At 40.1% G+C, this 10,723-nt stretch overlaps 1 protein-coding gene across 1 annotated transcript; it reads right to left on the bottom strand.

Annotated features, from left to right (window-relative positions):
• Positions 1–2,161: 2,161 nt before the first annotated feature.
• Positions 2,162–10,690, bottom strand: mvk (mevalonate kinase). The gene is made up of 10 exons (XM_085475356.1): positions 10,315–10,690; positions 9,919–10,060; positions 9,274–9,418; positions 7,498–7,653; positions 6,964–7,067; positions 6,774–6,819; positions 6,543–6,633; positions 6,016–6,135; positions 4,041–4,194; positions 2,162–3,131 (listed from the first exon to the last, which is right to left on the bottom strand). Exons 1-10 carry the CDS (start codon positions 10,390–10,392, stop codon positions 2,980–2,982), a joined length of 1,188 nt encoding a protein of 395 aa, XP_085331482.1. The 5' UTR covers positions 10,393–10,690; the 3' UTR covers positions 2,162–2,979.
• Between the last annotated feature and the right edge of the window lie 33 nt (positions 10,691–10,723).

Genomic DNA, 10,723 nt, shown 5'->3' with positions numbered 1-10,723 from the left:
GGTATGAGAAGGATGTTTGCTCTTTGCACAAGTTTGAAGCCCATGATGAAGTCAAAAAGGCACAATGGGATTTCCAGGGAGTGCTCTAAACATAAGAAAGCTAGCAGTGTTACACAAGGAGATAACCTTGAAGGAGAAGGCAACCAAACTACACTTAAATCATGTATGGATTAAAAAAAAAAATTTTAGCCTCACATTTATTTGTTTTTTGTTTGGTTGAGTAGAATAATTTCCATCCTTCAGACCCCTGAAGATAATTTTAATAAACAAACCAAAACTTCCTCCACCACCGAGCGTTCACAGGACAGAAGTATTTGCAAATCCTAAAAAAAATGAGTAACTCTGGTTTGTCTACTCAAGTCACAACCACTGGATGATGATTAAATGCTAAAACTGTCACAAAGCACAAGCAGACCAGACTCAAAGTGAGCACACTCACACTAAGGCATAGCAGACCGATTAACACTGTAGCAACAAAGTGTTTTTAATTATGCACTGGGTTACTTTATCAATAATGAAAAAACTGTCTTAGTTGTTCATCATGCTTTTTGAAAAAGTTAATCATTTAATCAAAGAGTAAGAACTAAAAGCACTTCTTGACATATTGGTGAATGTAAACCTGAATCCTTCGAGATCTTCGACGGCCCTCCCGCACCATGCTGCCTTAATCGGACCCCTGCTGAGAACACCGGCCACCGACCTCGACTTAGTAAAAGGGCAAACACCCCCAGGAGGGTCATGCAGCTCATCGTGACAGAGAGGATCATCATGATGTTGATTCTGCCTCTGTCATTGTGTTCATTTGAATGCTGGGCAGAGGAGGGTTGCGCAGATATTTCCTGCTGTGTGCCAATTCCACATCCTCTTTTAAAGATATGAAGACATATAATTCAATCAGTACAAGACGTTTCCCATAATAACAACCCAATAACAAACTGTGATCCAAAAGCCTATAGATGCAAATGCAGACGTTCGCTGTGGGAAGTCATACACTAGATCCCCATTGGCGAAACCAGTAGACATCAACATGATATCTTGTCAGTCAGGTCTAATTCTGTATTCAAACTTAATGGCTCCTGACAAGCATTTCACCAGTCGACCGGGGACCAGAGGGAATGTGCCACAGTGTGCATGACCACTCAGCAAATTCACATTTAGCATTTTATTCCTCCTGCTTGGACAGAATGAATTATTCATCCCAGATTGTATCACATTGATCCACACAGACAAAACTCCCTAAAACCCCTCAAAATGTTAAATGTTAAATGGTTTGTACATCTCGCTCCTCGCTGCGGGGACAGCGCACGTTTTTTCCACTGTATCTCTCTAATTTTGACATTCTCCCTCTATCCTTGACCCCCTTCCTCACTCCCTCTGTTATCTGAAATCATCTTAGGCCTGCTCCTTAGATTCTATTCATCAGAGCAGAAAGAAGCAGGCGCTGACACTGATATAAAAAAAAAATACCATCTGTGCCTCGCAGGGCTAAAAGGAGCGAAAGAGAATGAGACAGAAAAGAAAGAGAGGGGCTTCAAATAAAACTGGCTCCGTTGTCTCGCTCTTTTCCCCCTCCCCTCCTCGTCAATGCCATTTCAATTGAAAAGCGCAGTGGTAATTAAATTCCAGCAGGGGTTAGGGGCAACTGTGCGGCACGCTGACGGGGGGCTGCCCTGACAAAGATGACACAATTCAAGAGGACAGAGGGGGCGCCAGGCAGAAAAAGGAGGGAGGGTGACAAATGCCGTATATTCACGCACGGTGCCAGATTTGTACTACTCAATCTTTGTGACATTTACAAAAAAAAGCAGAAAATGAAATAGATATTCAAACTCAACTGAATCCCCCAATGACCTTTTCCCCAAATCAGTGAAATTCTAAACAGATCCGTCTTCTCCATCTGCGACATTTGCAGAAAACTCTGTAATGCTTTCAAGGGAGCGATTAGGTGGAGAAGAATTTGGGAAAGCTGGTTTGTGTGTGTGTGTGTGTGTGTGTGTGTGTGTGTGTGTGTGTGTGTGTGTGTGTGTGTGTGTGTGTGTGTGTGTGTGTGTGTGTGTGTGTGTGTTTGCATGTCAGCACAAACGCGTGACTCAGAAGGACACTCGTCATTGATTCACATTATAGTAGCGCTAATCCAGAGGCTCCAGAGAAAGTCACACACTCCTGCTTTCCCTCTTTCCCCATTCTGTATTAGCAAAACAACACAGCCGGTTAGCCTTTCACTGCAAAAACTAACAGACCATAAAATAGTGACATTTTACCAAAGTGCTGGAGAAATTATAGACGCTCTCAACAAGGAAACAACTGAAATCACATCAAATTCTTTGGTTTTAGCATAATTAGAATACATTTTAGCACACCAAAATTTCAGAGCAATGCAGCAGTGCATGATGGGATTCAGAGGTTTTTAAATGATTTGCATCATTTTTAAATATTTCATGAGAGTGAAATCTGTTGAGTTTGACTTTGTTCTTGTTAAATAATGTCTCATCGTCATCACAACATTGTATTAGAGGAGTATTATTTCAGGATTGGTGATCTTTTAATGTACTAAAATATACTGACCCCTACTGCTTTAAGCATTTGGAAGAAAATATAACTTAATCCTGCCAGTGTTTCACTTCCATGTCAGTCAATTTTATGAGTGCCGTCTTCTGCAACTCTCCTTCCATAAAGAAGCATTTGTGCAACTCTGATGCCACCTACTGGACTTAGATGTCAGTGCACAGGCTCGTAAACCGTGAGTACATTTTCACTGAATAAGAAGTGTTACCCAAAACACAACATAGTTCAATCGTCACAGATTTAAGAGAGATTAGACCGCCCCATCCCGCCCCATCCCACCCCACCCTGCCCAGATTGAAATGCTCCTTGGTCCATTCGGCCTCCTTTATTAGTTCAGTATACCGCAGGTCTTGAGATAATAAAAAGCCCACTATTACATCTGTCCTCCTTCGCAGACACTGCCACGGGTGAGTCTTAGTAGTAATTTAAAATCTCCAGAATTTCCTCCTTAACAGAAATGGCCGAATGCTGCTGGACACCTGGCCCACCAATGCTTGTTTCCCAGCAGTCAAAGCCACAGTCTTTCAACTCCTGCACTGTACTCTGGGCCATCAGGGAGTTGGTTTCTATAAAACAAGCCAGTTATAACAGGTAATATAAGACAAGGTCAAGACAGGGATAAAAGTAAGTCACTTCAGTTAATAAGCTGAGGCAGACTTGTGTGCTCTGTGAGACTGTACCAAACATCTGCTGCTTTTTGCAAAGGAAATGGTCCAAAACAGGGCTTGACATCATCTCAACAGTAAGGATGCAGCTGCATAGTAATACTCACAGTAACCACACAGACTCAGATGAAAATGTAAAGCTTCACATTCAAGAGCAGCTTTAAAACACAAAGATAAAATAACTTAATCCTCGCTTCCTTAACTTAAAGAGCTGCGCTATAAAACCCTCTGAGAGCATGTAGACTAGACAGATATGAAACACTTGGAAATTCCCTCAGTCAGAAACATTTGCTAAGAAAACAAATAAAAAAGCCTTTGGAAATCTATTTGGTGTGGTTAAGACTTGTTAAAATTCGGTATGTTACAGGCTGCAGGCATAAACAAAGGCTGAACTTGCAGGTTCCCTGCTTGTTTGCTTTGTCAAAGAGAGGATGATACAAAGTTTTCTTAGAACCAATTGCACAGTAATACTTGCATACCAAAGACGTTTTCTTGCACAGCCTGCTCATCATTTTCTGCCACTCAAATCGTTAATATGAGAGTGAGGGAGAATTTGAGGGGAAAAAAAACAAAAACAAACTTGCTGTCAGCAGGAGCCTGACAGTTTAGCTCTTCAAACATTCCTCATCAAAATTAATTCATTACAAGACTGAAGACCAATCAGCTGAAGGATGTGGAAAAAATGAATGATTAATTTGAATTATGCAAGTCATCTAAACTGCAAAGGTACTTATAACAGCAGATAAAGTACATTCCTTTAAAATAAATTACTCTTCACATAATCATTTAAAAATGCACAATAAAAAGCACCTGGTCTCAGAAGCGTGATGCCACAGCCTCCTCCCCCTGCACCTGTTAGCTTGCTGTGGAGCCCTTTGGCCAGTGTGACCTGGCAAAGTCTGTCCAGGGCAGGGTGCCCCACCCCCATCACATTCAGATGGTGCTGGTTGATATCAATTAGTTCCTTTAAAGGGTATCACACAGCTGTTGGTTAATTCATACATGCTACAGGGAGAAAATCAGCTGTGTGGTTTAGACATTTTCAAAACAGCACTATGCTACAACAGTTAACAACACTAGCTAATGTGCACTAACTTTTGTCTAACTAGGTTAGACAGCTAGCCTACACTTGCGTAGCTAGCAACTGTATCATGCCGGAGTGTAAATACTATTCAGCTAACCTGCTAATGTGGTCTAACATGGTCTTGACTTTAGCCAGGAAGTTATTTTGGAAAACAAAGTGATAACTTTGCACAACTAGCACCCCTTCTCTGATCACCTCAAAGATCAAAGTCAGCTTTGTCTCAAGTATACAGTATATTTCTTAGGTACTATACATTATACAGTACTGTGCAAAAGTCTCGTGTCGCCCCTCATTCTTAACATTTTGAGAAATAGGTGGAGAGATTTACTGAAATGTGCAAACATACATGAAAATACAATATTTAAGACCAAAACAAAGTGAATGATTCTAACAAGCTTGAAAGTCAATGCTTGGTATAACCACCTTTATTCTTCAACACAGCCTAAACTCTCTAAGGCAAGCTTTCTTGTCTTTTCTATAAGTAGTCTTCAGAAAAAGTTCTTGGGGCTTCTTGAAGGACATTCAAAGCTCTTCTTTGGATGTTGGCTGCCTTTTGTTCTGTTCCCTGCCAAAATGCTCCCACACTGCTTCAATAACGTGGCGGTCCGGGCACTGAGGAGGCCAATCCATGACTGATAATGCTCTACTGATGTGTTTTTCTATCCAGGTATGCTTTTACTGCACTGGCAGTGTGTTTGGGATCATTGTGATGCTGTTACCAATCAGATGCTTTCCAGATGGTATTGCATGGTGGATCTTTTTTTTTTTCCTTCTTTTGCCCTCCAACTTTCCTCAAATTTTTAAGGACACACACACTGCCCCAAGATATGACAAGTTTTCAGCTAATAGTTCTTTTGAAAACACTTTGTTGGTACAAAAATACTATTTTATGTCTGCAGTACTAATTCAACTAAAGAAATCGGAATACATGTTTTGTGAGAAGTTGCCAGTAACAAAGTGCCTAAAGATATAATTTATAATTGTTTCTTTGCTAAGTTGTCTATTATGTGTAGACAAAACTAGTTTATCCCTTGAGTTAGGTGCCTTTTTATGTTTAAATGATTCATAGGTTAGTGTTAAGTAGCTTAACAAACAAAAAACACTTCTGGGAAAATGATCAGGTACAGGGACTGGACTGAAATTACTGAAAAAGCAGCCAATGTCCAAAGAAAAACTTATTTCAAGAACTTCAGAAAGCCTGGAGAAATATTGCTGGAGTCCGTATGTCTGTGAAGTTTGTCAGTCATCCAGGTCATCATACTCTAAGGAGCTTGGAAAGAAAAGCATCTGAACTTCTTTAAGTTTCTTGAAGATGTTTCACACCTTGGCTCGTGTGATAAGGCAGAGGATCACAAGGGGGTCCATGACCCTCTTAGTGATGCTCCCAATAGGGCTTAAAAATCTGGTACTCTCCACCAGTTGCTCTCAGAACTGAAGAAGCTTCCCGAATGAGAGGTGAAACGTCTTCAAGAAACTTAAAGAAGTCCAGACGCTTTTCTTTCCAAGCTCCTTAGATTGCTAAATAAAGTGGAAACCAAATATAAAGAAATGAGGGGTGGCTCAAGACTTGTACAGTACTCCACAATACATCTATTACATTATTTATTTTAGATGCAGCAGACTTTCAAAAAGAAGTAACACTGACATTTAATGACATGTTTATAACGCAAACTGCTTCACAAAATCAACTAATATTTGTACCTCTAGAATATTGTAATGCTCTCCTGTGATGGGCTCGCAGGTCATCTCTGAGAGGACCTTCTCACAAGTGCAGGAAATGGCATCAACCGAGTCAAGAACAGGTACCATGATGGATGGAAACTACAGGAGGGGAACACAAAACCCAAAGAGATGAACTTTTCCAACATCACTCGTGCAATACAATAACATCTGTACACACATATTTTTTTTAATGGCTGTTTTCTGATGGATAAGCTGCATACAAATACAGATTCTGGGATGGCAGGTTTGACTTGTGCTCTAGCTTGATCACAACACTGTCACAACACCATTCAGGCCGAATTCTCTGTCTCAGACAGAAATCTGCACACCTGCTGGTGTCACCAAGGCAACAGCGCACAGGGGTGCCGGCTAAGAGTTTAATTTTAATATTTTATGAAGGCACTCAACACCACACGCAGGAGTATCTGCCAAGCAAAAGCACCGCCTATTATATTAATTACAGTGTCGGCAAGTAACACACGGGGGAGGAAGAAACCATTTAGTACCTTGTTAATTTTGTCCTTCACCCCGGCAACAAGTACCTTGGTGCTTCGTGGTACTTTGGTGTTAGTGAGGAGGATTCTTAATAACGGCACCCTGGAAGTAAAACAGACAGATCAGAGGGTTCATTCAGACGTATTATTCTGGTGCTTTACTGACGTATTAATTTTGTCCAGACAATGAGTTTGTTAATTGACCCTTTAAACAAAATCTAATTAATAATCCTTCTTTAGTACCTGCTCAGCGGTATTATCTTTCCAGCCAAGAATCTGAGCATGCCGCCTACGTAAACCAAAGATGAATCATTAAAATCACAATAATCAGATAACAATGAACAATGATGGTGCAAAACTCTGATGAGTACATGAAAGAGTGCGGTACAAAAATGAAGGAAGGTGTAACAAGCTACACATTTTAATGCCTCACCCCACGTTCCTACAGCATTGTCCACTCCTGAAGGATTACCGTGGATGATCATCTCCCCTTGGAAAGCCCAACTGTTGATTAGCTCCAGTTCCTCCTGACACCACCTGACACCAGTCATACCAAAATAAAAGGAAGAAGTGTCAAAATCCTAAAACGATTATATACGAGACAGTTTTTAAAAAAAAAAAGAGGCAGTTGTTATAAAATCTGGAAATTTAGCCAGAAAATGTTAAAAGTACTGGTGTAAAATGCAATATCTTTTGTATTGTGAACTGCAATACAAGTTGTGTTGTGGTGCTGACCAAACCCATCCATTAATTTTTCTTTTTAACAAGTTGAATATTATAATTTAAGGCCTCACCTTCAACTTCAAACCAAAAGCCTGTGTGACACCATTTCCATTGTGTGATGTGTAATTTAAAATTTTACGCTTGCTGTCCCATTTTTGCAGCCCTGCCGTGACGCCTATACAAAACGGCAGCTGACAGCTACCGCATACAGAGCTCGTGATGGAGATGGAGGCCTGAACATTACCTGGCAGTGTGTTCCCACTCTTTGAGAGGAGGGGGGATGGCTCCACTTGCGCAAAGCAGAGCTGCAGCTAAACACACAGAGTAGGCGGCACTTGACCCGAGTCCTGCTCCAGTAGGCAGCTCTGACCACACAGTCAGCGTCAAACTGGGCAGCTCACTGAGAAAACAAATACAGAAACTGCTTTTATAGAATTTAAATTGTGTATATGTATGACTTTTGACTGCATATGCACTGAAACGGTAAAAAATAGTTGCAGATAATAGAAATTTGCAACTGTATCCCCAAAATTAGAATGAACACAACCTGTGAGCATCACTGTAGATTTAAAAATCCTACTGATTACTTCTCATTTACAATCAGCTATCAGTCATTTTTAATATATAGAGAATACTTCATTAAGTAAAGTACATAATATGGGATATTGCCTTCTGTACAGTCATGTGACTCTTACAGCACACATGTACACTACTACATTCAACAGAAACTTGACACTTCTGTCAATGCCTGTCAGGGACGCTGCTTTTGGGCAGAGGTGAATACTGTAAACTAAATGTCCAGCTCTTCTTTCTCTTTAGAGGAAAATGCATACAGGCACTAGGGCACAGACTGGCTCAGTGCCAGACGCTCATTAGCGGGGATCCTGTCACAACCCATCACCTCTCTCAGACATGCCACCGCCTTGTCAACGCCGATTAAACCTCCCAACAATCTGCAGCTTAATGCTCCTCAGCATCTTTTCTGTTAACAGCTGCCGAAGCAGTTAATACTAACATCCAACCAATACCTTTAACATCTTCATTTTAAAGAAGAGAAACTTTTCCCTGAACCTAATCTACTTCACTGGTAACTTAGATGTTTGGAAATTGAACTTAAAACTACATTTATTGCAAGTGGGCACAAAACCAAAACTAATACAATCTACTGTAATGTGTATATCATTTTAATAGGGACATCTAAATATAAACAGAGTTATCACTGAGCAAACAATAAAATCTGAAATGCAAGAAACCCCACTATTATACGCCACAGAATACAATGGTACACACAATAAATAGCCCTCCCTGACGCACTCTCATGCACACACTCACAAACACACACACACGCACGCACGCACACACACAGAAAGACTGTAGAGTTTAAACAAGACAGAGTCATTTTGTCATTTGTCATTATTTGTCTGCACACTGTCTGAATCACCAGTAGGTGGGGAAAGTAATAGCTGCAGCCATTTTCAGTTGCACCACCTCTGGGCAATGAGTTTACAGCTGCAGTCTTTCATCATTTTTACTGGACTTCTCTTTTGAGTGTTTACTTTTGAGAGTTTGCCTTTAACACTTGTGTAACCTGTGAGTTAATATAGAAATGAAACTTCATCTTTTTTCAGATGTTATAACAGAAATATAACATAATTACTATCCTGTACTTACTAAACATCAAAGACTTTGACTGCTTTAGACAAATGACCTTTAACCCCCACTACTCCTAGAAAAGTACACAAGAGTCATGATAACAGATTTCCTGTTACTCAGCACAAAATGTTCCTTCTAAAATAATGTTAAATTTTACACTGTAACGCTCTGTCTCAGAATGAAGTACCGATATTTTTTTAAAGAGTTCAGTGAGTGATTGACTACAGGTTTTTAAAAAGGCACGAGTTATTACTTTCCTATGTGCATAGAGAGAACATTTTCATATATACACCTGCAATTTGTTGATGCCTTTGTGACAAAAATGGCTACAGATGTGCAAATGATGAGAAGAAGTCCTCTCTCTCACCCTGATCCAAACAGCGACAGGTAGAGGTAAAGGAAGGATAAGTTGGCCATGCTGCAAGTATCCAAGCTTCCATTGCTTACGCCAATAAATTCCCGCAGTCTCCTCACAAGTTCAGCATCCAGGCATTGCACCTCATCCCTCTTACCTAATAACATCAATTAAAAGGTATATCACACCAATGCACTTTGATCTGTAACTGTACAAAACCAAAGCATATAGTTTAATCTAGCAAATTACTTAAAAACCTGTTAATTAAGACTGTCATTAGTTGGCACATCCAAAGGCTGACATTATAAAAAGACAGTAAATGGAAATTTACAGCTGCAAAAAAACTCAATAAATATTTCTCACCCAGAAGCTCGTAAATTTAATCACTTTGGATGGTGGTGAGTTTATAGTACTGTCAATGATTCTCAAATAATTATGGGAAATACAGTAAATGAGTTGCACTTTTTTCCTACTTTTTCCACACTAAACACCTTTGTCTCCCATTTAGACACAGACTGGTGTTACAGTGGATATACTGCTGTACCACCAACATTAGGCCAAAATTGGTATCAGTACTAAAATTTCACTGTAGGATGCTTGAACTGCGCGCAATATCATAAAAACAGAATTTGCAGGAGCACCTCTGATGCACCTTACCATAAGTAACAAGCTGCTTCAGTTGTGAAAGGTCCCAGCTGAGGAATGTGTCGATATTGGGCAGGTTGATGCAAACCTTGCCAAAAGTATCGGCTTTCAATCGCAAATATGTCCTCAAGTTTAAGCTCACAGCAAGAGCCACCTGCCATGAAGCAACATTAGAACAAGCAAAATGTTAAAGAGATAAATAAATAAAATCTCCTCTTTTTTTATTTTTGGTTATTAACCTTTTCATCAAAGACATGCTGTAGCTTTATGATAACGGGGTAAATATTAAAATATAAAATGACACTTTTGCAATTGGACCGGTTGTTTGATAAATCTTAATTAGTCATATTTTTGCTAAGATGCTGACTGGTGCATTAAATGTCATTATGGTATCACTTCAGAGCTTACCTTTCCGTGAACGACTGCATGCTCTCCGTGTAGGATCGCCTTTCCAGGAGCTGACACGTAAAGGTCCGTCACTTGCATTTCTGTAAAAGCTTCCAGAACAGAGCACAAAATATGCCCAAATCTACGTAACTCAATTGCTTCAGTTCAACTTTTCACTGACAGCATTAATAAAAGCTAGCTTAGCTAATGTTAATCCGCTGAACAGGCAAGAAGCCGTAGACAGCTTAGTTCCACAGCACCGTCCTTTACGCGAACATTAATGACTGTTAATAACTTTACAAATTAATTTGGTGAGTTAAAAAAATCATGGAGCAACACAACATTCTCTTCACGAGTATCTGAGAGTGTTAAACCGTGACCTGACACACGGGACGAGTGAGGATTTCCTGTGTCCAATCAACTCCCCTTC

The sequence above is a fragment of the Copadichromis virginalis genome, linkage group LG12 (genome assembly GCF_057382275.1).
Source record: "Copadichromis virginalis isolate Kocher_CV1m ecotype Utaka linkage group LG12, C_Virginalis_male_GT1.1, whole genome shotgun sequence".
NCBI lineage: Eukaryota > Metazoa > Chordata > Actinopteri > Cichliformes > Cichlidae > Copadichromis > Copadichromis virginalis.
The sequence above is the reverse complement of the archived record's forward strand: the minus strand, read 5'-3'. Positions and strand labels throughout refer to the sequence as shown.